The sequence below is a fragment of the Heloderma suspectum genome, chromosome 11, assembly GCF_057233095.1.
Source record: "Heloderma suspectum isolate Gila_16-S chromosome 11, 16-S_ref, whole genome shotgun sequence".
Lineage (NCBI taxonomy): Eukaryota > Metazoa > Chordata > Lepidosauria > Squamata > Helodermatidae > Heloderma > Heloderma suspectum.
In genome coordinates this window covers 21,755,929-21,782,500 of record NC_139468.1, presented here as the reverse complement: position 1 = coordinate 21,782,500, position 26,572 = coordinate 21,755,929, and the positions used below count along the sequence as shown (strand labels likewise).

The window sequence follows — 26,572 nt, the reverse complement described above, 5'->3', positions numbered from 1 at the left end:
CAAGGTCATCATTTAAACCAAGGATCTGCCACCATCACACCTGGTTTGCCCAGAGCCTGATAGGCTTACTTCATCTGTTTTGCACTCCTCTGGTAGCACAGAATTTGGTTCAAACAGGCTGCCATGGGGAAAGCCAAAATAGTTTACACCAGACTCAATCACCAATACATAATCAAAATCACACCATGCAGAGCCAAGCTGATGGTAATGCTCTCCAAGGAGTCATTCCAACTGCTGGAAATGTAATTCTTGGATGCTTGTATACTGTGCTCACAGATTCATGAATTGTTTATCAGATAATAAAGTAATTAAGGGGGGGGAGTGTTTGCCCTGAGAGATTTGAGAAAAGCTAACATATAGGTGCCTTGTACTTTTTCCCCTCCCTGCAGATGTTAATGAGTGTGAAATTGGAGCCCATAATTGTGACCGGAATGCTATATGTACAAACACAGCTGGAAGTTTCAAATGCAGTTGCAGTCCAGGTTGGCTTGGAGATGGTAGCAAATGTACAGGTGAGTTTGAGGCCCTCTGATTTTTTAAAAATGTATCTGTGTCAATGCTGAAAGTAATAATTTCATCATCTGTTGGCTTTATAAACAAATGTTTATCCAGTTCCGGTGACATGAGAGATGTGATTTTTAATCTGGATTTGACCTTATAGTTACCAAATCCAACCTGGTATGCCAGAACAGGCATCCATAAGACTTTAGCAGCCTTTTACAGATGTTTATCTAACTGCTCCATGAAAACTTGTGGAGAAGGAAATTGTGCTGCTTCCTTAAGCCTCTTGTACTGTTGCCCAGATAGTTTTAAAATAAGCATTTTTTCCTTCAAATAATCAACCTACAATTACTTCCGCTTCCTTCTTGGGGGTGTAAACAATTGTTCTCAGACCTTATTATGGAATCCTTTGTAAGAATTTGGAAGTATTAGGATGTACCATGGTGGCCATTTTTACTTATAATCATCAACTTTCCCCAGCTTCTTCTTAAATATATTGCATCTAAATTATTCGTACACCAATTCTAACATTTGCATCTGGCACAATTACATGTTTTTGTGATGAGCTGGATGGTATAGCAATTGATAATCCCCATCTTGAATATTTATTTGAGTTTAGTTAGCCCCAGAAACTTTGGGTAACTCCAACTCCTGTCATTTCTAACTAGCATAGGATTCACAGGAGCATGCAGTTAAAACCATACACCCAAGGGGGTGTTGGACATAACGTTTCTCAAAGAAGCAATCCTCCATGCCACATGGCAAAGCACATTTGAAATAGAGAGGATTTTCAAAACCATTTTTGATGTAGTATGAAGGTCTGCTGTTGAACATATGAACACCCCAGCTGTGAATGCACAAGGTCTTCACTGTACGTGAAGTGGTGCAGTGGATTCCAACCACAGTCTTGAATTATCTTCAGTTCCTTGTACCCAATACTGTAGGAAAGGCCTAATCCAATACAGGGGAACCTCCAGATGATGTCGGATTCCAGCTTCTATCATCCCCAGCCAGCATTGGTCAATGATGATGGGAGTTGTAGACCAACGTTCTATGTATTTATTTTAAAACATTTAATCCCCATCTTACTTAAGTATTTCTAGGCAGCTTGCAACGTATTCAGTAACTTAGCAATTTAAAACATGCTTCCAATTTACAATATAATATAAAACATGAAAGCAGCAGCAGAAAACAGTGCAACAGCAATCAAAATATCTGAGATATGTTTTAATGTTTGTAAGCCGCCTTGTGTCCCAGTATTGGGAAAAAGGCGGGGTATAAATTAATAATAATAATAATAATAAATATTCAAAAAATAGGAATTGATTAAAACAGCAAATTAAAAGTGTATACTAAATGTTTTCCTAAAAAAGAAGGTCTTTACCAGTTTTCAGAAGGTCATGCCTGAGAAAATGAGATGGGGCTTGCTAAGAAAGGAGTTCGAGAGAGCCACAGGTTCCCCATGCCTGGCCTAATCCATACACTATATACTGGCACTGTTTCTTTCAGAGTCCTGGATATAATGATTTTGTAACCCCTCTCCCCACCATTTTTTCTTTCTGTCAGCTTCGTTGCTGAGTCATATTCAGTATGCATTATACTACAATTTTCAGATATATTTATTTAGGTCAGCAGTTCGTTGCACAAATTGTCAGCCTTTTTTCAGTCTTATTACTACTGCTGGTTTCTCTTTACTCTGTAAATTTGAGTATACATGAAGTTTGCAATTATAAATAGTCGTGTTTTTATCAATGTGGTTTTTGTTCTCTTTAGATCTAGATGAATGCTCCAATGGGACACACATGTGCAGCCCACTTGCTGATTGCAAAAATACCATGGGATCATACCGTTGCTTATGTAAAGAAGGGTACACTGGAGATGGATTCACATGTACAGGTGAGCATTCTCTTGGAGAGAGATACATATATCTGAATGTAATCCCCCATGCCTCTGCCCGGCCTTATCATCAGGCAGTGTGAGGCAGTCTGATATTTGGGGATTGGGAGCAGTGTGAGGTTCATGGCCTGCCCTTTGCCCCTAAGCTAGACCACTGCCTTGAGGTGCGGTAGAAGATGGTCTTCCATCATCAATGTTGAAGTGAGATTTAACTGCCAGTCCAGCCAGCATCTGCATATAGAATACAGGGTATAAAAAAGCATATAATCATAGCAAATGCTCTTAAAATATGAGATGTGACACACCATTGCATTGTCTGTATGCTAATGCACTGTTATGGCTAAGACTTAGAGCTGTGGGTCTCGTCTCATAGGAAGCTGCCTTATATCAGTTCAGGCTATGACCTGGTTTGCACGTAATGGAAACCCATACTATGGGTTGTTGAATTGTGGGTTGTAATTACGTGCGAACCTGGAATTATGGGTTAACTATGGGTTGTTAACCATGAACAACCCATGAAGAGAACCCATGGTTTGCTGTTAGGTTTTTGAACTCTTGGTTGTTTAAACCATGGGTTATCATTATGTGAGAACCCAGAACTATGGGTAGTTCATGGATTGTTTCACCAGGCTACAGAGGTGGCAGACAAGAGCAGTAAAAAAAAAAAAATCCAACTGCGCTACATGCTTGTATGACAGTGCTGCAAAGGCATTTGGGATACAGGGAGGGCAGAGAGAGAGAGAGAGAGAGAACATTTGCATTAATGTGATTTTTTTCTTTTCAGATATTGATGAATGTTCAGAAAATTTGAACCTCTGTGAAAATGGTCAGTGCCTGAACGCCCCAGGAGGTTATCGCTGTGAATGTGATATGGGATTTTTGCCAAGCCTAGATGGGAAAGCCTGTGAAGGTACTTCAGTGAAATCTGTATAAACACTACTCAACTTAATTTGGCAATCCAATGTGATTACAAAAATTTTAACTGTTGTAGTTTAGGTGTCTTGATTTTTTTGTATTTAAAAATAATTTAAAGGCATCTCTCCTAGAACCTCCCTTGGAAGTTCCTGGCTTCCTATTTTCTGGTCTGATAGGTGATCCAGATTTGTTTCCGGCGTCTTTAATCTTGGCTACTTTTAACATTGCCCCTCATTTGGCCTGCATTTCTATAGCCAAAGGCAATAGAATATGGCTGATATCAAGACATAATTCTGAAGCATTTACATCTTTCTAAAGATATTGAAATAAAATTATGAAAATCTTAAGCAGCCAGTTGATTATGAAGGTTGATCCCTCTATATTATATCATGATCTGTAAGTAACATTCAATTATGACCAAGAAACTGAACCTAGAGTGGGACTGTGTAGATGAAGAGGTGAGGTCTTAGACAGAAGGTAGCTTGGGGTTGTATCCAGTCCTGGCAGGATGTCACTGAAATAAAAAATGCTGGCAGAACAGTTTTCCCCTGCCTGACATGTCCCCCAGATCTGCTTTGGAGATTTGCAGGACCCTCCACATCAGATCTGGGGGACGCCATAGGCTGCAGTGGGGAGGAGAGCAAGGGGAAGCCCAGTTGTGCAACGTTGGATTTTTGCCAATGTTCTCAGTGGCTCATGTTAATTTCTATGGGGCAAAGGGAACAGGCTGCACTCAGCAACACTGGTGTAGAGGGCAAATCCTGTCCCCCCACCCCACCCCAGAAACTAACATCGGTAAGATCAAGGGACAGGGTTAGCTTTCCATAGTATCTTTGAGTACACATCTTTACTTTTGCCCAGAAACCTTACTTTCTCATTCATATCTCTGGAAAGCTGAAAGCCTTGCACTGGGAACACTGGTCATCCAGGGGAGGGAACAGTCACCTGAGAGGGGAGGGGTGGTCTCCATGGCAACTGAATTTTTGGAGCCCTGTTTATGTTGATAAAGAACATTCAGGTGTTTTTGGTCATCTAGTTTTGTATTTCACTTATTGAATACTTAATGCTACAAAGTTGCATTCCTGTTCATTTTAAAATAATTATGGCATATTCTGTCTCTTGTTCCCCCACCAACTTATTAAAGATATTGATGAGTGCAGCCTTGCTAACATATGCGTCTATGGGACTTGTCACAACCTTCCTGGCCTGTTCCGATGCCAGTGTGAGACAGGCTATGAATTGGACAGAAGTGGTGGTAACTGCACAGGTAAATATATGGCTTGGCCAGTTTGATAGTTAGTATTACTTGTCTTGTTCTGGCCAGCCTCTTAGATGTAGCGTGTGTTCGCAGTAGTAAGGTTAGACCCCTGCACTTACTGCTCATGTAAACAAATTTCTCTGAAATGTATCCAGGTTTAACTGAACCTGAATGTTCCAATGATGTGAGTTTCATCTTGCTTCTCAGCTAGGATGGCCACATTCAGTCAACCCACTCCCCAAATATATTACCCCTTTTGTTGGGTTGGAAAAGTGAAATAAGTTTGGAGATGGAAATTTTCACATGCCACTCTTAGGTCCTTCCATGGATTTTTACAACAGTATAAGTCCATCTGAGGGGCACTTTACATATGACTGTGTTATGGATACATGCAAAACATTTTATATTGACTCTCTAAACATGATAATGTGGGCACACATCAAACATGTTTCCACTGTCACACAGGTTTATGGACTAAGGAGTGTGGACTTCCTCCTGTTGCATGTACTTGTATTACATATGAATTAGCCCTTAAGAACTCTATAACTGAATTTGGGCTTTGATATTTTGGCCTTACTGGGCAGGACCCAAGAGGTTCTTATGAGCATGTCTGAATGTACACATATCTTTCCCCCAATTTCAGCTTTCCATGCTGCCTTGGAGGCCACCCTGAATGCCTCCTGAATTTTGGAAGCAGCTTCTCAAAGTGGCATGAAGGACAGAGGTTGAAAGGAGGCTCAGAAGGCCAGCTGTGCACATGAAAATCCTACACACAGCCCCTGGGATTGAGACCATTGTGTCTGATTTTGCAGAATGCAATTTTCTCATTTGGGGTTAATTTTTAGAAACCCCCACACAAAAGACATAGGGAGAATACTTAATTCATACCATGCAAATACTCACTAGAAAAACCAGCAAGGAAGGGAATAGTAGATACTGGAGTTAAGGAAGTTAATTCAGGGGTATTATCTGGGAGCAAGATGTGGGCACTGAACAGAATATGGAAGTCTGTTGATGCTTAAATGCTTGGGGGGGGGGATACTTTTTAGCTTAGTAGAAAGGGCCCTCAAAATCGGCACATCCAGATATCATGGGCTGCTGCTATTTACAAATTAGCTTGTAGTCTTTGAGTTGTTTGCTTACTCCCAGGTTGTTGTTGGCTTGTTTCCCAACCAGATATCAATGAGTGTGCAGACCCCACCACTTGCATCAGTGGCACTTGCCTCAATATCCCAGGCAGTTACACCTGTGAGTGCCCCCCGGATTTCGAGCTGAACCCCACTCGAGTCGGATGTGTTGGTAAATATTGTTTTCTTTTATTAATCACGTGGGTTTTAGCCTTCCTAACACAACACATGTGATGACTTCTGCATGTTTGGGCGTGAGAGGTTAAGAGGTACAGCCCTCTACTACAATTAAAGAAACATAATCTATATGTTGAACAGGATAGATATTTCTGAGGTGGCAGTGGCAAAGCTGCTGAATCTTCTCAGCTCCTGGGGTAAAAATATAGATATGCCAATTGGCACAGCAGGAAGAACATAAGAAGAGCCCTTCTAGATCAGGCCAAGGGTCTATCTAGTCCAGCGTTCTTTTCACGCAGTGGCTAACCACCTGCAAGCAGGACATGAGTGCAACAGCACCCTCCCACCCATGTTCCCCAGCAACTGGTGTACTTAGGCTTACTGCCTCTGATACTGGACGTAGCATATAGCCATCAGGACTGGAAGCCATTGCTAGCCTTCTCCTCCAGAAATTTATCTAACCCCCTTTTAAAGCCATCCAAATTGGTGGCCATCACTATGTCTTGATGAAGCGAATTCCATAGTTTAACTCTGTGCTATGTGAAGAAACCTTTCCTTTTATCTGTTCTGAATCTCCCATCAATCAGCTTCATGGGTTCTAGTACTATGAGAGAAGCTCTAGATAATTGAAGAGCTGCAGAAAAATCCCACTTTACATGAACAGGAGTGTTCAAGGTAGTGCCAAAAGCAGTATGGCTTCTATGGGGGACTGTTCTTTTATGCTTGCATTGTAAGGCTCTTCAGCACTTAAAACATCAGGTTCTTTTGCTCATTAGATACACGCTCTGGCTACTGTTACTTGGAAATTAAACCTCGAGGAGATAATGGAGATACAGCTTGCAGCAATGAAATTGGGGTTGGAGTTTCCAAGGCCTCTTGCTGCTGTTCCCTTGGTAAAGCTTGGGGGATTCCCTGTGAACAGTGCCCAGCTGTGAACACAAGTAAGTGAGACAGAACAATACAAGATGATGGTTAAATTGTGTCTCGGGTTCATCACATGGAGCTTTTATCCTATTATTGAGATGGCTGTCTCTCGGAAGTTTGCGGGCTTTTTAGATAATGTCGTTACCCTCCAGGGTGTCTCCTGCCATTTCCTCCAGCCTATCTCGTTTTTTCCCCAAACGCAGAAAATGTGGGGTTTTTTCCAGCCCATGGAACAGGAGTGTCATGACATTCCTGTGAAATTCTCCAATAGCGGAAGAAACCGCTGTGTCTGCCTGCTGTGGGTGTTTGTTTTCAGTTGTTGGGAGTGGTCAGGATGAGATTTGACAGGAGTGAGGGCAAGAATTGCCTGCAGATTGCATCTCCTGCCTCTGCATTTCTCCGTTGGAGGGAGAAGAGGGTAAAATGCCTCCCTGCAACGAAGGGAGACACATCTGATCCCCCACCTTACCAAGCTCAGAAGCAACATCCTCTGTTGTTTCAGAGCACCCTATTAAGTTCAGTGGGGCTTACTCCCAAGTAAGTGTGCTGAGGGTTGCAGACATACAGGGTGATCCTATGTCTACTCAGAAGTAAGTCCCATTGAGTTCAGTGCAGCTTACTCCCACATAAATGTGCCAAGGGTTGCAGACTTACAGCATAATCTTACATTTTGTGTCTACTCAGAAGTAAGTCAGAGGTTTCCTGAAGGCTGTGAGAAAACAGTACAGCAGAAGTTAAGCTATGAAAACAAGACTCCTCTCCCCTCCTTTGCACACATGCCAGGGAGGAAGGAAGCCACTTCCTTAGTTCAAACCATGTGGCTGTTGTGTAAAGAAGCCCTTCCTAATCCCGCAAAGAAACTGAAAGCAGGAAGCTCCGGAAAGGATGTGGGGTTTTGCGGGGGTTTGCTTAATGTAGAAACACCTTATATCTTCTTGCTCCCTTTGAGAGTTTGGTAGTTCTAATAGGATCATCCACAGGGTGCAGTCATGTGTTAAATTGTTTGGTGGTTGTGTTCTTTATGTTAGGAAAAATCCACTGGCTTTGAAATAACATCAAGAAAAGGGAACTAAATAATGCAAGAGTATCTTTAAAAAAAGAAGAAGCTAAACTTGCTTTTGGCATAAATGAAGTCTGAATGGAATCCAGTACATTTCATAGGGTGGAGGTTACATGTAGACCACTTGATTGCAGTATCTGAGGCTACTGGTTCCTTTCATCCTGGGAACCTCCAACTTGAGGGATCTCAAGTTGGAAGAAGGTGGCAGGAAAAAAATAAGTGTGATAGTTATCGCAACAAAGCTTTTTAGTGTTATAGATGCATAAGATTTATTTCCCTTTTCAGCTGACTACAAGCTGCTGTGTCCTGGAGGAGAAGGATTCCGACCCAATCCTATTACAGTTATTTTGGAGGGTAATGTATATTTGTGTTTTTTCTCTACCAGTCATAGGGTGCTTCCAGAGGGAGAACTCCTAGTGCTACCAACTGAAAGACCGTTGTGTGGCTATTCTGTCTTTTCCTCCTTAGCAGATTTTTTTGTGGAAAGAAAAAAGATGGAAGATGTGGTGGGAAAACACAGGAAGCTGACAAAATGAAGACAATGTCAACTGGACCTCACGTAAAATTCTGGGAATGAAACAGGGTGATTGCCTGATAAAAGCCTCATCTGGAAGCACCCATAATGTTATAATAAATGTTCTTTGACCAGCTTAGTTTGTTCGTGATCTTCTTTAACAAGATACTATTGGTATTTTTATCTGAATAGATATTGATGAGTGTCAAGAACTACCTGGACTTTGCCAAGGAGGACAATGCATCAATTCGTTTGGTAGCTTTCAGTGTCAGTGTCCATCTGGCTACTATTTGAATGAAGAAACTCGAGTGTGTGATGGTAAGTAAGTCTTGGGTTTACTCAGCATTGGGAATTGTTGCTTTTAATTCCATAGAGAAAAAATACCATCCATAAAACCACGTAGTATCTCTCCAGAATACACTGGAGCCATGCTGGACAGGGCAGGTGTAGAAAGCAACAGTTAACTAAAGACTTCTTGGCTTAAGACTATATCATTATTTATTACATCTATATACTGCCCAACAGTCAAGGCTCTCTGTTCTTGTTCTCTACAAGACTCAGCACAGTGTCTGCACTAAGCAGACATTAAATAGGCGGGAAAAGAGTAGTAATGATTGTTGTTAATTGCAACTTGTGAGGTTTGCCTGTAGACTCGGTCCATTTTACCCATACCCGTCTCTCCATATCCAGCAGCTCTAACTTTGAATTGGCCTCAGCAAGCATATTCCCATGTGATGTTCAGACATCTTTAACTCAAATGTGTTCTTGAACAAAATAAATCTATACAAAAACCTACATATTTATAGTTTTGTTCAAGGCTAACCAAAGCTCTCTCCTATTGTCAATGCCAGGACTCAACCCAGTATGGGTTGCAATGCAGTATGGAATTTTCATGGAAGCTTTGGCCACAGTGCATCTCTATTTCTCTCTCCTTGATATTAACCCCCAGACTTGTATTTTTCTTACAGATATTGATGAATGTACTACACCTGGTATCTGTGGGCCTGGTACTTGCTACAATACCATAGGAAACTATACTTGTATTTGTCCTCCTGACTACATGCAAGTCAATGGAGGGAACAATTGCATGGGTAAGTTTATTTGTTTAATCTTCTAGCCTGCCTTTTCACACTGAAATGGAGCACTTAAGGCTTCACTTCAGAATACAAACAACAATAACTCCAAACACAACAGAACACTTCAATGTAACAACATAAACTAAACTTCCCAGAAGAAGAAAAGAAAGGAGATTTTTACAGCCTTACTTGTATCACACACCAGTTCTGAACTAGCAACAGGCAGCATGGCTGATCTTGACTTGAGAAAAGCCAGCTTACACAAAACAAACTGATGGGCCCTTCATCATATTCATCCATCGAACAGAGAAATAATTTTGTTGACATATCTGAACTCATTGAACAGAAAGCACAGCTACATGTCAGTATTTCCCTCCCATCGTTAATGAAGCGTCTCATTTTGTAAATAATGTTATGTCTGCATCATCTAGCAAGGTTGGCTTTTCTTGTCTCTGATCCATGAATGAATCTTCCTGGTGGGAAGTTTGCTGGCAAAGCTTGTTATGCTTTTAACAAAGGAAAATGTGTTCAAGTCCTGAATCATGTTCTGTTAGAGTGGCAAAATTCTCATAGAATTCAATGGGTGCAGTACCGAGGAGCAAGAGATTAACAGTAACAGTAAGACATTTAGTATGAAATATTAGGGCCTGAAGTAATGGTGACAGTTCAGTATATTTAAATATGGAACTGTCCAGTCACATAGACTGCAATTGTGGGGGTGGGGGGTGGGGGGGCAGAGAAACAGTGTGGGAAGGGAAAAGCTCTTCTCTTGTCACTGCATTTCTCCTTCTGTTGTTATTGGACCTAAGCACCTTGATTTCTACATGATTAAACACCCAGAACTGCTGATACTGCCATCATGTCTTATCTGGCTCCATAACATACCTGATTTTAGGTATTAAAGGCACATATGCTCTATGGATTTTACAGAAACCTTGCATTGCGCACTGCAATCCTAAGCACATTTATCTGAAATAAAGGTGGATATAAATGTTCATTATATGCACCAAAGTCTGTGTTGTTGTTGATGGTGATGTTCTGCAGTGCATGATGTGCCTCACCACATATACGGGCACAAGATCAAAGGGGTTTATTTCAGTTATTTCTGGTAACACGTCTCTGGATAACACCTCGGGAAAAAGCCAAGAAAAAGCACCTCCATGCATTATCATAAATAACTACAGTTAACCTGCCTTCAGAGGTGTGTTTTTATGCCTGGTGAGGAACACTACATGTACACCAATGTGGTCTTTGGTCCATAAAGTAAACAACCAAAAAGAAACAGAAATTGCCAAATTGGTCTCTGAGTCGTTTGTGTGAATGGTTAACCTTTAAGATATTTGCAAGTATCTTCAGCAGTGTGTTGTGAGTTTGTATTTTGAAAGTGTAACATGAAAAGTAGCTCAGAGAGAATATTTCTGTATGGTGACAGTTGGCTGCTACTTGTGTTAGAAGCCTGCATAGTGGCAGATTAAGAGCAAGGCTGAGAAACTGGCCCAGAAAAGAGGGGCTGAGAAACCCAGAGACCTTCTCTGTAGCCCTGCATTTTATGTAATGACTTCTCGAGTCTAGGTAACTATAGTAGGTTGATACAAGTTTTCCAACTTGTTTGCAGTTGAAAATTTTAGTTTTGTAGTGTTTTTTTCATAAATGCTTACATAGTTAATGCTAAGGAAATTAAAACACCAAGTACCTTATTTTAATGCATATGTAAAATTCCCTCTCCCCCCCCTCAGGTCTCTGTTATTTAATATTAGCACAGAGCTGTTTTATCCTTTTGTCTTCAGCATCACTCTGCTAATAATGGGCTGTGCATTGCCATCTTAATTTGAGCTAGAGCTTGTCATAGCTCAGCCCCAGAACCAGTTTTCATTGCTAGGGCTGAACCCTGGGTGATATGAAGTAATAATAATAAAGAGTGACTCTGAGCATAAGTAGAGTGCCTTTCTCTCATCCTGCAGTAAACACAACCTTACATGTAGGAAAGGGAAGAAGGCTTCTAAGTTGGAGGTTGTGCTTCCAGAAAGGGTTGATCTCATCTCATTTTGTAAAGCAAGAACTGGTGCATGGTTAGAACAAAAACAGCTGGTTCAATACCAAGTCTTAGCATAAATCAGAGGCTTTGTAGTCTACTTTTTGAACATTTTTGTTATGTCTGCAGTGCATAGCAACCTTGTAGATGTGCCATTCCAGGGTTTACCTTCAGTTTTAATGCATGTCAGTTCAGTTCTGTCCTCTTGCTGAATTGCTCTTGAGGTTCCAAACTCAAATGAACTCAAAATGTCTAAGTAAAACTAAGCCAAAGACACAGGGCATCATCTTCCAGTATTTCACTAGAAGGATATGAAATCACAAATTGAGCAAGATTTTAAATATAAGAACCCATGGCTGGTTGAGGTTAGGATGTGTGCTGCTTGCCAAGGTTTTGAGGCCCTTGATGAGTGTGTTCTGGGTTTTATAGTTATGAAACCAAGTGGCATTCGTGGGATTTTGGACAATGCTACAAGAGATTTTTCCACAGATGATGACGTAACTCCACAATAGCTGTCGGCTTTGTAACCTAAGAACACTGGATTTCAACAACCCCTTGAAAAAAACAAGAAACAAGAAGAGGCTTGAGACAAATGGCTTACTAATAAAACATGGAGCTAACATATTTTCTCATTTAAAGGCAGGGCCAGCCCATTACATTTTGGTGGCTGAAAATTGAAAAATGTGGAATCCAAGGGGCACCCCCCCCTTCTAATCAGCATGAACCACAATCCACTGGGAATTTTCTTGTGCAGGCCTCATTTAAACAAGAACATTACTCTCATGCCACTCCTGTTCATTTCAGTGGGGCTTGCTTGGAGATTTTCCCAGAGGATTGTACCCCATGGGTCAGATTTGTCTGTCTCCCACGTCACTAAACGTAATGGCACCTAATATTTGCCTAAGGGGCTGGCCCAAGGTGGCATTTTGGTGCTGCCCAATGCACACTAAATGAACATAGGGCACAATCTACTGGGAAGTTCTTTTGTGCAAGCTTCTTTGACAGAAGAATATCCTGGTGGACTCTGCTTCATCAGCCCCACTCTGCTGCCCTTAATGCACCCAAAAATCTTCCACCACAGGGGGTCACCTCCATTTGCCTTACAGGCTTCATGATGCACACCATACTAAGGTGTTGATATCCTTTTTCCCTGCTTTGCAGATATGAGGAGGAGTCTGTGCTACAGAAACTATTATGCTGACAATCAAACCTGTGATGGAGAGCTGCTCTTTAACATGACCAAAAAAATGTGCTGCTGTTCCTACAACATTGGACGGGCCTGGAATAGACCTTGTGAACAATGCCCCATCCCAAGCACTGGTTTGTATTTTTGCTAGAGAATAAAAATCACAAATATTAGCATATTAAATACTATTAAGGTATTGCTGACAAACATGGCACATGGCTTTTACAGCTTAACCTTGATTCTGAAGGTTGTTTTGACTACCGCATATGTACAAATGTGCCAGCAAATCACCAAATGGGCCAGCAAGTCACCAAAAATCATTTAAAATCACACTCACGTACAGGGTGTTGGGGGAGGGGTTGCTGAAGCAAAAATGGGACAAAGGTATCAACATATATTCAAGTAATATATTTCTGGAATACTGCTGGATTGCTGTGACTATCCACAGCCAATGTGGTGCCATGGTTACAAATGCTAAGGTTGTATTTGGAAATCCTGAGTTCAAATTCCTCCTTAGCTCTGAGGGTAGAGACAAACACAATAGTTCTCCTCTATCCTCAAATGTTGAAGGTTGCGTGTGATAAAAGTATTATTGCCTGTGTATAATTTAAGCATATTAGCTTGTAGTGTTTCCTTTCCACTCATCCAATTACTGTATCTGGTAAACAGGTTTTTCAGGACTATGTAGTGCTTCACAATTCTGGCCAGAGCTGATAGTCGGGCAAAATAAATGAGTTTATAAATTACAGGCCCAGACCAATTCTCTTAAGGACTATTGTTTCTCTCCAAACTTAAGATCACCATGTGACCTTGGGCACTTCAATCTCTCTAACCTTGTAGGCAGCCATATTAGTCCATTGGGGGGAAAATCCAAAAGCAATAGGGAAATATCAAGACCACCGTAAATGCCATAAAGTAGCAAGCAAGTTTTCAAGTTCACCAGAACCTTGTCTTCAGGTGGCATGTTAAGCTAAAAAAAACAGCAATAAAAAACAGAGAGAGAGAGAGAAAATAGATGGATGGATGTTGATGGGCATGATGAAGAATCTTGTTTGCCAGACTGTTTTATGATGGAGTGAAGAAAATGCTTTCAAGACTTACGTAGGTGAGATGGTGGGCCAAACTATACATGACAGAGGAGTCTCTGCCTTTAACATGAGAGTCTCTGACTAAAAGGTGCTATAGAAATGCTTTTAATAAGTAAATAGAATATGTAGATTTTTTAAAACATGGATAACATCAATGGGATGGTAGGGGTGCTGATAATTACTGGCAAACAGTAAGTGTAGAATGGGAATTTTACCCTTTCCTTCCCTGCTGTGGTCCTGAGGAAAATCCTTCCTCTGAAGCTGTTATCTTCACCTGCTTTGAACCTGATATTCGGTCTCTTCCTCCCATCCCCGGTTGATGCTGTTTGAACTTTTTAAAAACCTGTACGTTAAATATGCCTGGTTGCAATGGGATGTTCAGGTCACAGGAAAGCATGTTGGGGTGAAGGAACAATGGCTGTTCCCCCTTTAAAAATGTAAACATCATCACGTATTTGGCTGTAACTCACAACTACCACATAAGGAATCCTCTTATGCTAAAATACCATTCTGACCTCCTTAAAGGAACAGTAGAATACAAAAGTAGCATATAAATACAGTTCACCTGCTGTGATTTATCCAGTTCTGAGGAAAACTGGATTTTTCCCTTAAGGCCTCTTGCAACATGATGGAGTCTAAAGCTGTAGGATGTTTGGTGGATGGAGGGTGGTTATAGGAGAGAAAGCAGAGAAGCAATACAGTTTTCTCTCAATAAAAACCACTATTGATTTGATTAACACATCTTGAGAAGGTTGTTATGCTGGTTTTGTTTATTATATCCTAGCAAAACCCATTTTTCTTTATGAAACTCCCATGAGCATAGGTCACTGTTGTTTCCATTTTACAGATGAAACTAGGACATAGTGAATTGCCCAAGACTTGAATTTGATTCAAAATCTAATGCTCAACCTTCTGGAATGCACAGATTCTCCTGTGGCCAAATCTACTTCATACAGCATCACTTTATCTTGAATATGGCTTTTGGGACTGGACTCTTCAACTATTCTCCCTTTCTTCCAGAAATATCAATGAAGTGACTTCAAAGTAGATAGTATTACATTCACTGATGGCTTGTTTTTATTTAGGGGAATATTCAACGGCTGCATCCACCTGATTTCCATTAGGAAATCACCATTAATATTAAAGCAACCTAACATCTCAGATTTGGCCCTGAGATGGTTTTAAAACATAAATCTTGCTATGTTTGGTGTTAACATTTATCCATCTAGTTCTTAACATACATCCACAGATATGCACACATATATAACTATTGTGTGCACAGCTGGTTAGTATATATTCCATGTAAGGCTGTTAATGAGCAAGGGATGAAGATTTAGATTTTTAAAAACTTTATCCTACAGAACCATTCTTATAGAATGCATGTTCCATTTAGGAAACCTGTCCTTCAAGAGGCATAGATTAAAAATGGACTTTGAATTGTTTGTTTGTTGGAAGCATTTTGACCCTGCTCTTCTGCTGACAAAGCTTCCAGAGCAGTTTACATAAAAACGATAAAAACAATAACAACTTATTAAAACGGTAATATTATTACATTGGCTTTGAGTGAGAATCAATCATCTTGCTTTGTGACTTCAATGGCATTTTTAAATATACATGAACCTTTTCTTCTTACTATTGTTATTCCATTTTAGATGAATTTTCAACCCTCTGTGGAAGTCAAAGGCCTGGTTTCTTCATAGACATTTTCACAGGATTACCAGTTGGTGAGTTAAAATTCTATTGAGATTTATTTTTAATTCTGTATGGTACATTTTAAGGGAATGGAAAGCTCCACCTCCATGTCTTAGTTTAGTCAGATTATGCCAGCCTTTTTCTTGGTCCCCCTTAGTCAGCAGTATAATAACCACTGCTTGGGATGAAGGCAAGTGTAAAGTTCTGAGGACATTGTAATTAAGCTTTAGTTAGTAGACCATAAGTACTGAAGGGTGGAAAGCTTCTAGAATGGCCTCCAGTCATCAATGGGTTGGAAAGGAACTGGGAGTCTTTTCTTCTAGCTAAAGCACAGATTTTTATCGGACATTTCACATCAGTTCCTCTGGGTAATGAATTTGAGGGGGGGAAATCCTTTTTGTTTGTGTGGACTTTAAGAGAGGGGCGGGAAAGGGATTCAGTCTGAATGTTTTTCACACACAGTATAAGTATGTAGATGTTTCATAGCCAAGATTTCCAAATCTCAAACCCAAAGGGGAAAAACTGAGAAATTTATGAAGAAAGAGCCAAGTGTATTCTTAGACGGAATTCCCTTCTTCCCTTTCTTGTTTTTATTCTCATGAAGAGCAAACCAGAGCAGAACATGGTACAGAAAGTAGAATTCTGCAACACACTTAGTAACTAAGAGATTTAAAAAAAAAAACATTTTTTGATTTGTCTTTAAAAATCTTTGTTGCTGTTGTTGTTGTTTTAATTGGGTCAGACATTCCACTTTTATTTTATTAATGCAGATATCGATGAATGCCGCGAGATCCCTGGCGTATGTGAGAATGGAGTCTGCATAAACCTGGTTGGCAGTTTCCGATGTGAATGTCCAGGAGGTTTCTTCTACAATGACAAGTTACTGATCTGTGAAGGTGAGGGACATCTCCTCTGGACCAAGCCTATTAGATAGAAATGGTGAAGAGAGGCATACTGAACACACATGCTGCTGCATGTTGTGGATAGTTTCAGGGACACAGTGAGACTCCATCAGGTCTTGCTGCCTTCCCCTCATGCCTTCCAACATTATCCTGACAGCCAGCAAACATTTTGCCTTCAGAGAAGTGGTCTCTTGGATTAGCCACCATCTGTAACACCATTAAGCAGGCCACATGTCAAGGACAGACATAGTTGGGCACCTCCTGAGGACCCACATCCTCAGGGTGTTTGGACAGGAACACCCTGGAATTGCTCCTCCTTTTCGCCATTGAAACCTGGTTGTTCACCTGCCTCTCGCTCTGGCCCAGACCACAGTGTGGTGGTGATAAGGAGGAACATTAGCTGCCACTACCTACTACCTTACTGGCTCTCTGCCTGTCAAGCAAGCAAGTGGTAGCAATGATCAGGAGCAAGAGCAGCTGGTGACAATGGTGCTGAGAAGGCACACCCCCTGCGGGAAGAGGCCCGTTGAGGCCCTTAAAAACCTACAGCCAGCTCTGGCTCTAAGCTTTGTCTGTGGTGCTGACATGTGCAATTAAAGACACTGCAGCCACAAGCAGTGGGAGATGGTGATGGTGAACCAAGGGCCACTGTTTCTTCCCCACACACCTTTTGAGAACTCTCCTATATGAATAAACCATTCTGTGCAAAGTTCACTGACTTTCAAGCCCTTTTCTGCACTCTCTTCATTAGCTTGTATGTAGGGTTCTCTGCTGGATACACCCTACCCGATTTTTCAGCTAATAAGCATGTTTGAATGGCTCTGGGCCAACTGTTTGTAGCAAGTGAATCGCCTTCATTTTTATGGCTGAAAGTAAACAGTAGTGTCGGAAAGACTTCCTGATTCAGAAAAAAAAACAAGACAGATGCAAACATTTGCAACATATCCACAAAAGTCTTGCAGTATTTGTATACGTCCAGATTTCATTGCCACCACTAGTAATCCAGTCAGAGAAGTGAAAGAGATTGGTTTACAACTGCTGCTGCTACTTTCCTTTTGCACAGGTGTAGCAACTCGGAGCAGGTTTGGATAGTACAAGAAGAATAGAGAAAAGCAGTAGCTGTCACATTCCCTTGCGCCCCCCCCCCCCACACAAGAAGAGAGGCTTCAGTCTCATGCCTTTAATTCACTATCAACAGGTTCATTACAGATGCAAATCCTCGAAGACTCTCAGGCTACAAAGGAATGGCAACAGGGGATCCAAATGGGAGCTACGATGTTGCCAGGAGTTTGAAACAAGACTTGCTGGCTAGAATAACTTAGGGAGGGATGCCCCTCCCTTCCAGTGATGCTCCCCTACGTTGACCTTCACGCATTGCCAACCGAGTCAACCGTTTGAGCTCTGCCTCTAACTTTTCCCTCTTAGCTCTGTGCCGCATCCCTCAGGTCACACCCCACACTCTCCTCCTCCTGGATTCTCACAGAGGGGGAGGGGGCTTCAGGCCCAGCCATCTGAGTGTTAGCATCCTGAGAAGCATGCCTATCAATATCTGAACTCGCTCAAGAAGATGCCTACCCCAGTTCTGGCTGTTCCCCTTCTGAATCTGAACTGCTAGCTATCTCCATACGCTCAGAATCAATCCTGACATCAGCAATGAATAACTTGTTTTGCTTTCCCCACTCCTCAGAACTGAATCACAGTAGCAAACTTTAAAGCACATAGTTTAAAAACCATATTAATGTCTAATACTGCCTCTTATTATAGGCTGAAACAGCATTGCCTTGTGCTTTTAATCCTTTGCACAGCCATTGCTCAGTTAATACCCTTGTGATTAGCTAATGCTTCTCTCTTCGCAGAAGCAAGTTTTCAGATCTTTCTTACTTGTAGGAATTCTGTGTATGAGAGTGCAGCTGTTTTAAATGGGCGTGCCTCCATCTGTGGTAATAAACTGAGAAGTTTTACTAAAATGCATTACTGTGGGCCAGCTTTTCAGATGGAAAAGTACCGTTCAGTCATATGCTGTGCTCCCAGTCAGCAGGAAAGAAAACTAGGTCAAATAAAAGTAATGCTAATTAAGGTCTAATAATGAGCTATAATTTTTTTAAAAAACTGGAAAAATGTGTTCCAGAAAAGTTGCGCTTCTGAATTAAAACCAGTTTTATATGCTAGTCTTGCCTCAATCTGGGATTATTAAAATTGATTTATGTATTTTAAATCATTGTCCAATAGACATTTTTCAGATATGTGATTTTATTGGACAAAATTGTTTTATGATCCTTAGTTCATTTGTTCTCACATGAGGATAGCTGCGAGGCAGATAGCTGTTCTCGGTTTACCAAGAGGGCAGCTGAAAAAAAAGCTGAATTTGCTGAAAGTATTCACTTAGGGCAGCTTTGCACAGAAGGAACAACAGCAGAAGCACAAGTGACCTGTGCATCTGTTAATGTTTCTTGTGAAATGCATGTCTGCTAAATGCTTGAGGTGCTCATGCATTTCACCACATAGAGCAGTTTTCTGCACAGCCATTGCTTGTGCTCTCTTGCAGGAGGTGCTGTGTAGCTTCTAGATGGGATATGATGGCTTGACTCCTGAAGCCACCAAAGGCTGAGAGCCCCTAATGTCATGCGGCTCTCAGACTGCTTTCAAAAGCCCTTTGCATATGATCAGTTCAGACCTCTTGCAAGAGTGTCCCTTCCCTGTGTAAGGAGGAAGAGGCCGAGAGAGAAAAGAGAGTGCCAGAAAAAGGGTGACCTACACATCTTTGGCTCCCATCCCTGACAGATTACCCACAAGGGAATGTGGCCCTCAGCAGAAAAAAAACTTGCCCACCTTTGCCTTAAAGGGCATTGAACCTGGTTGCAGATTTCCACTAGGAAATTTATTAATGGTAGCTGAGGTTCAGACCTGGTCGCCCAAGTCAACATAATGAGGAAATCTATCTCAGGGGTGCCGAGTGAGGCAGGGCCTAAGGTATTACCTGGCTTCAATGTCCCAGTACTTCCAATAAGACTTTAGTCCTTTGGCCCCTGTAGTGCTGTTGAACTGCTTCTCTATCTCAGGATAAATTAGAAAACTCAGGCCTTGTCTAGTGTGAAACCTCACATGCCTTGTCTACTAGCCAAAAACAAGCTAAAAATTAAAAACCCTAAAACAAAATCCATTTAACACTTGAAACTTGAAGAATACTTCTGCGAGCTTCCTTGCAGGAACAAATAGTAGGACCCTTTCTCACATCACATAGTAGCAATCGTTGTCTTGCTTCCGAGTGTACACTCAGTAGGGCATCACATCCAATCCTGGTTCTTTGCTGAGTCTCCCAGTATGATACGCTCACACTTTTAATTTTTAGTGTACGTCTAAGGTTTTTGTAAGCATATAGCAAAAACACAATGTGTAAAGACAGTAATAGTCCTGATATTTAGGGAGGTTTTAAAAAATACATTCACAGAGATTTACATTTGTGGAAGGACCCCTCCATGAGTGCATCTCTCCTTCCATCAGTGGAAGCTCCTTCTATTTATAGGGTGATTATGTTGAATGAAGCCCATTGTAAATTATAAGCAGTTATTCCACCCAATTCCTGCATTTCTTGATGTGCGTACCTGTGTGCATGTATGAAAAAGGGAATATATAAAAGCCTATCATAAGGGGTGATTATGAGATTAAATGAAATGTTGCTATCCATCCTGGATCTTGGAGGACATTGGGTCTACAAAACTGCCAGTATATGTAGAGGTACAGACAGGCATAAATGGCTGTAAGATTAATTCAGATTTAGATTTGTAAGTGTTTATAAACTGAAATGCAGATGCAATTCCAACATTGCTAGCATTCATTTTCCAATTCATTCTGATTTCTTTCTCTGTTTCCAACAGATATTGATGAATGCCAAAATGGACATGTGTGTCAACAAAATGCAGACTGCATCAACACACCGGGTAGCTACCGCTGCGATTGCAAACCTGGTTATCGGTTCACACCAGTAGGCCGATGCGTTGGTAAGCATTTCCAAGCCAGTGTACTACATTATAAAGTTTGTACCTACATTAGTTAATTTCTGGAACAAAGTTGCCTCTTTGCAAAGATGAATGGCACTTACTTATATGAGAAGATTCATTAACAGCACTTCTCTTTTAAATTCAATGTCTTGTACTTTGACCTTGAGTCTGCAATTTTTTTCTCAAGAAGATGCCAGAGAAACTTCCTACATTTTTAAATTGTATGTTTTTCTGGCCCGGAAAGTTCAACAACCACCTAGCCAAGGGAACACACAGTATTTTCCCTTTCCTCTGCATAACAGATGCCATTTCTTTTGCTAAGTATACTGCAAGTATGCTTTAGCATAAGCAGTTTTAGGGACTTCATATAAACAGTGATTTTTATCTGTGGAACAGTGTGGGTTACCTAATTTAGAACCTGAACCTCAAAGTGCTTTGATAATGCACAGTTCAAGGTTTATTTCTAAAACCTTCTTTTCCCTCCCCTATGTCCACTCTGTACATCCACGATAGCTCCTCTTCCTGAACAGAAAACAGGGCCAGCTTCTGACTCGACCAAGGAGAGGAACTCTTCAGACTCTTTTAGAGGCTCTCTTGAGCTTGTTTATTTTTCCTCATTTTCAAAAATCCCCCCTTTTTTGAACTCTAATGATATCCCCTTCCCTTTCTACACAAATGCTATAGGTTTTTCCTATTTGGAGATACAGGGAAAAGAGCACTAGTGCCAGCTGCCCTTTCTCCCAGGACCGCCAAAGCAATTTGAGAGCTTTAACCCAGATCCAATAGCCAGCTGTGGAATGTATTTCCTATCCTTCTCTCCTCTGGTTGGAAGTGAGCATGGTGAGAAAAGTGCAGCAGTCTAAACACTGAGGTCATCATGGGAGATAAGATGGAGCCTTGGGGACTCCACAGCATAAGTGCTATGGGGCTGAACAGAGGTCTTCAGCACCACCTTCTGTAAACTGCCTTCAGGTAGGAACGGAAGCCACTGAAACACAGTGCTACTGATTCCCACCCTGGAGAGTCTAGGGTTGTGAGAGCCATTCCCTTTGTGGCTCCAGCTGTCAATGTTTCTGTGATTTAAAGCCACTCATACTAGCTTTAGCACACTTACTAGTCCAAATAATGCCTTGCAATTCCTATATTACAATTTTATGAAACAGGACATGATGACGATGCTAATGAAGTTTATTTCAATCACAAACCAGTATAACAAAGAAAAAACAATAAAATATCAGTATAATACATAAATCATTGTCTTAAACACAACCATCCCAACCAAAATCTAAAATATTATTATTCAGTAAAACTGTTCAGCATCAATTTCCGTTGGCTTATGGCAGCTGCATAAAAGTTGGCCATTTTTCGAGTAACTTGAGGAACCTGATCCGACAACAGATACTTTAGATAATATTCATCGAGTCTACCAGGGGATTGTTGTAAGATAGGAGTACATTTTTGGCGCAAATCGTGGCAAAAGGAGTACAACAGAGCATGACCTACCATTTCCACTTTTCCCATCTCAAAATAGGACATTTCCCACCCCCCCATCGGACATGTTGTGAATGTGCTCAAGGGCTAGAATTCAGAGATCACAATTCACATCAATACACTTGAAACTTTTCTGCCCCCCTTCTGTCTTAGGGCAAGTAGTGATATCTAGGTCTGCTTTCAGGCTCTTTTTATCCCAAATGATAGCATAAAAATACCATTAATTTAATCTTAATTATATATTTTTATAATTAATTATAATATAATTATATAATTATAAGGAATCATGCTTATATTTATGATGCTAAAAAGCGTGTGTACAAATACAAAGATTGCACACATTTCGGTATAAAGCATCAATTAGAAAGAACATAAGCAATATTTTCCTGGCATTTTCTGATCTACAGATTTGAGTTTTTAAAAGAGCCCCTTTTCCTACAGTACAGTTTTACATTTTTTATAAGGTCTTTGCAGGAAAAGGGTGTAGAAGTAGAAGTGAAATTTCACTTTCAGAATGAAAGGCTTCTTTTGTTTGGGTACATGCGGTGACTTAGCATGTTGTCAACATAATTGTACTTTAAAGTCCTTAATTGAAACAGAGACAGGAAAATCCAGGGCAGAAGCTGATATGAGCAACAATGCCCTAATGTATGTTGGCACAAACACTGTTTCCCTGAATTTTGCTCTGTCTTTCATAGGAAGAGAACATAAGGTGCAATGTTAGCCAGTTGATAAGTGTGCCATTTTAAGTAATGCACATTGAAATATGGTACATTGAAATTGTTTGTGGACACATAAATCCTTAATCTGCCATACTGTTGCTTCATTGGGTTGAGCTATTTGCTCCTTGTAATGATGTAGGGGAGTTCTTCAGTTGGCAAATATTGTTTCATTTTTTTCCATAGTGCCCTCCTCAATTTTAAAACCAATTTAGTATTCTAATTCTAAAGCTCCTGAGAGAGGCAATTAGGTTAGCTTGGAAGATCTTGCAATAAGGAGGCATTCTGAGTAGAACCTCCAAGGAAATCTTAATGTTCAGGCAGGTATATAATGTGAGAAGGTGGGTTTTCAAGTAGCCTGATCCCAAGCCATTTAGTGTTCTAAAGTTAAAACCAGCACTTTAAATTGGGCCCAGAAACAAACTGGGAGCCAGTGCAGTTGACAGAGCATGGGTGTAATATAGTCAAACTGCATGGTCAAGGTATCTCCATCCAGGTAAGGTTGCAGGTGACATATCAGTCAAAGCTGATAAAAGGTACTTCAAGCCACAGAAGCCTCTAATGATAGTGCTGGATCAATAAGTACCCCCAGACTATAAGCCTTATCCTTTAGTAAAGTTTTGAAATTGTTTGATTATAATATTTAAACTATGTTATTTGCACTTCCTTGCATTTTCTGCCTAATCAAATAAACTACTTTTGGTTACTGGAAAAAATTCAGATATTTATACATCATTGTAAAATTAATGTGAAACACTTCGTTTTGTTTACGAAATAGAAGACAGACATTTTAAATCAAGTAGTAGTTGATTCAGGGCATTAGATGGAAAAAATGTTATTTGTTTAAAATATTTCTTGGCCACCTTTCAGGGCAGAAGCCCTCCCGAGGCGGCGTACAATGATAAAACATATAATAAAAACTGATACAGTCTTTAAAAAGCAATACAGAACACAGTAAAAACAGCAAAAACACAATAAAAATAGCAATAAAACAGCAATAAAAACTACAATAAAAACAGCAACAACAGCAAACGTATCAGAGGAAGGCCAAAGTAAAATAATAGTTTTATTTTATGAAAAAGTTATGAAAAGACAGAACAAGCCCCAGGGTGTAGGAAAATAAAGATTTAATAAATACTGTTCTCTCTTTTCCATCAGGTTATTTTGGATGTTCTTCAGTTTTGTCTGACCTTGATTCAAGGCATCAGAAAATCTTCCAGTAAACCCATATCACTCTTTGATAATTGATATGCTTTTTAGAATGGCTTAGACCATCTTCCACCTAAGGAACAAAGGCAGCCATCCATTGTGCCTGGCAACTGTCCCTAAAGAGAGGGCAGAATTTACCAGCTGGACTATTTAATTGTGATGAGAGCAGATATAAAATAGCAAGCCAAATCCTTCTTCTTTAAAGTAGGGGCCATTGCCTTGATCTCAAGTTCAATCCTTGACATGTTATTTGTGACCTTGAAGAGACAATGCCAGTCAGAATAGACAGTACTGGGCCAAATGGACCAATGGATGGACTTTGTATAAGACAGCTTCAAATAATCATGTTTTTATGCAGTAATTTTAAAAACTTATATTATTTTCAGATCGTAACGAGTGCCTAGAGATACCCAATATTTGTAGTCACGGTGATTGCCACGACCTTGAAGGAGGTTATTTCTGCCGTTGCCACACTGGATTCAAAACCAATGAAGACCAAACTATGTGTATAGGTATGTATGAAACTGTATTCTTAGCTTTATGAATAATAAGAGTAAAAAGTTAATTGTGTGTGATAAATGTGATATTGGCCTTCAGCAATGGCTAGTGCAGAAACATCCCTGGAGAAGGACACATCAGCCAACTATGCAAAAAATACTTTTGAGTCCCTGATTCAGTCCCTGATTCATTGATGGTGAAGAATTGTTCGTTGTTCTCATTCTTTCTGCCGTGACAAATTATTTTATTGATTTCACTTACTGTGCATTTGCTTGGCCTCAGTTTCACCATCAGCTGAGGTCAGTCGTTCTCATGGAGAGCCAGGCCTCCTTAAGAAGGCATGGGCAGTTGTCAATTATTGGTATTTTACCCCTCTGAGCTCTATTTTAGGGTCCCAATTAGACCAGTTAATAAGTCTCTCCCTCTCAGTTCAACTGGATGGCCGTGTTCTTCCACACAGTGTGTTGATCGGCCGCTCAGGAAGTCTCTTCTGTGGGAATCCTGCGGTTCTGAATGGCTCTGCTCCGTTCTTCTTCCTTTGATGTCTTTCTCCAAGATGCGAGAATGAACTGTATAACCAAACTATCCAAATTTGTTTTATCTTGATTGGTGGATGTACAAAGGTTTGTGTTCCATTTGTGTTATGAAAGACATAACATGAGACTTTCTGACTTAATCTGTTCACAGATATTAATGAATGTGACCGCGACCCATGTGGAAATGGCACATGTAGAAATACCGTTGGCTCTTTCAACTGCCGCTGTCATACAGGATTCATCCTTTCTCACAATAATGACTGTATAGGTAAGCAACCCCTCCAGTAATGCCACTGAAATTTCTGGTTTTCATACAATTGCAGCCATATTAGTCACTGGACCGCTCAAGAAGGGTTGAGAGTAAAACAATCACTATGACAGCATAATCTCATGAGCTATGATATTGTATTGGCCTTTTGAGCAGAACCAGGTTATCCTGGCAGAACAGGCTGAGATGAATGTTCTAAGCTGGAAACTGTGCAGGCATCACATACTGTCTCCATACATTTACTTAGCACACAGCCACGTAGGATGGAGGCTAGAATTGGATGACTTAGCTGTGTAACCACTTGGGAGCCATCTTAGGTGTGTTTAAGGATTAACTACATATATAGTAATTTATAATGAACTATTAGAATACGGTTTTATTTATTTATTATGTTTTTAATCTGCCCAATAATCAATGTTCTCTGGGTGGATTACAAACAATTAAAAGAATGAAATGCTATATAAACAGTTAAAATATAAAATGTAATACAAATATTTAAAAGAATCCAATCCAATAATCCAATACAATATGACAGCACAGGAATAAATAAAACAGCCATAAAACTCTAGAACTTGGTCTCTAAAGTGCCTGGGAGAAAAGAACAGTCTTTGCCTGGTGCCAAAAATATAACAATGTAGGCAGCAAGACCTCTTTGGGGAGGGTATTCCATAAGCAGGATGGCACAGCTGAGAAGCCCCTCTCTTTTCTAGCCACCCGGCTAGCTTCCTTTGGCAGGGAGAAATGCCTCCAAAGATGTCCTAAGGATTTAAGCAGGTACATACTGGAGGAGTTGTTCCTTTGGATACTCTGGGTCCAAGCCATTTAGGGCTTTAAAGGTCAACACAAACACTTTGAATTGAGCTTGGAAACATACTGGAAGCCAGTGCAGCTGATGAAGCACTGATGATCATATTGGCCAGTCCCAGTTAGTAACCTAGCAGCTCTGTTTTAAACTAACTGAAGTTTTTGAACTGTCTTCAATGAACTTTCTTCATTGCAGTAGTCCAACTAGGAGGTTACCAGAGCATAGATCTGTTACTGGGCTATCTCTATCTAGATAGGGTTGCAGCTGGTACATCAACGTAAGCAGATAAAAAGTGCTCCTGGGCCTCAAATGACAATGATGGATTCAGGAGCACCCCCAAGCTGTACACCTGATGTTTCAGGGGGAGTGCAACCCCCTCCAGGTCAGGTTGAACACCACTCAGCCGAGCAGACAAACCACCTGCTAACCTGACCTCCATCTTGTCTGGATTGAGCTTCAGTTTGTTGGCCTTCACCCAGCCCATTACCCTGCTCAGGCAATGATTCAGAGATCCACCAGGTTGCTATTAAGGAATGTGATACTGTAATACGTTAATATAACATTAAAAAGACAAATACTTGAGTTCTTTAGTAGCGGCAAGGGGGCATTCTCTATCTTTCATGGATTGCCTGTCCCATGCAGTAAAAGGCAGGGCCAGCTTGCTAATCAACACATTTCGTGGAAGGACTCCTGAACCCCG

At 40.7% G+C, this 26,572-nt stretch overlaps 1 protein-coding gene across 1 annotated transcript in view; it reads left to right on the top strand.

The window, feature by feature from the left end:
- FBN1 (fibrillin 1) overlaps positions 1 to 26,572 on the top strand; it is a 262,621-nt gene that overhangs the window by 197,749 nt on the left and 38,300 nt on the right. The window contains exons 32-46 of the mRNA XM_084817119.1: positions 390 to 512; positions 2,275 to 2,397; positions 3,182 to 3,307; positions 4,457 to 4,579; positions 5,747 to 5,869; positions 6,651 to 6,815; positions 8,144 to 8,212; positions 8,565 to 8,690; positions 9,341 to 9,463; positions 12,642 to 12,800; positions 15,407 to 15,478; positions 16,217 to 16,342; positions 20,224 to 20,346; positions 24,152 to 24,277; positions 24,951 to 25,067. Of these exons, the coding sequence (XP_084673245.1) occupies positions 390 to 512; positions 2,275 to 2,397; positions 3,182 to 3,307; positions 4,457 to 4,579; positions 5,747 to 5,869; positions 6,651 to 6,815; positions 8,144 to 8,212; positions 8,565 to 8,690; positions 9,341 to 9,463; positions 12,642 to 12,800; positions 15,407 to 15,478; positions 16,217 to 16,342; positions 20,224 to 20,346; positions 24,152 to 24,277; positions 24,951 to 25,067 (1,824 nt within the window). The remainder of the gene's footprint in view (positions 1 to 389; positions 513 to 2,274; positions 2,398 to 3,181; positions 3,308 to 4,456; positions 4,580 to 5,746; positions 5,870 to 6,650; positions 6,816 to 8,143; positions 8,213 to 8,564; positions 8,691 to 9,340; positions 9,464 to 12,641; positions 12,801 to 15,406; positions 15,479 to 16,216; positions 16,343 to 20,223; positions 20,347 to 24,151; positions 24,278 to 24,950; positions 25,068 to 26,572) is intronic.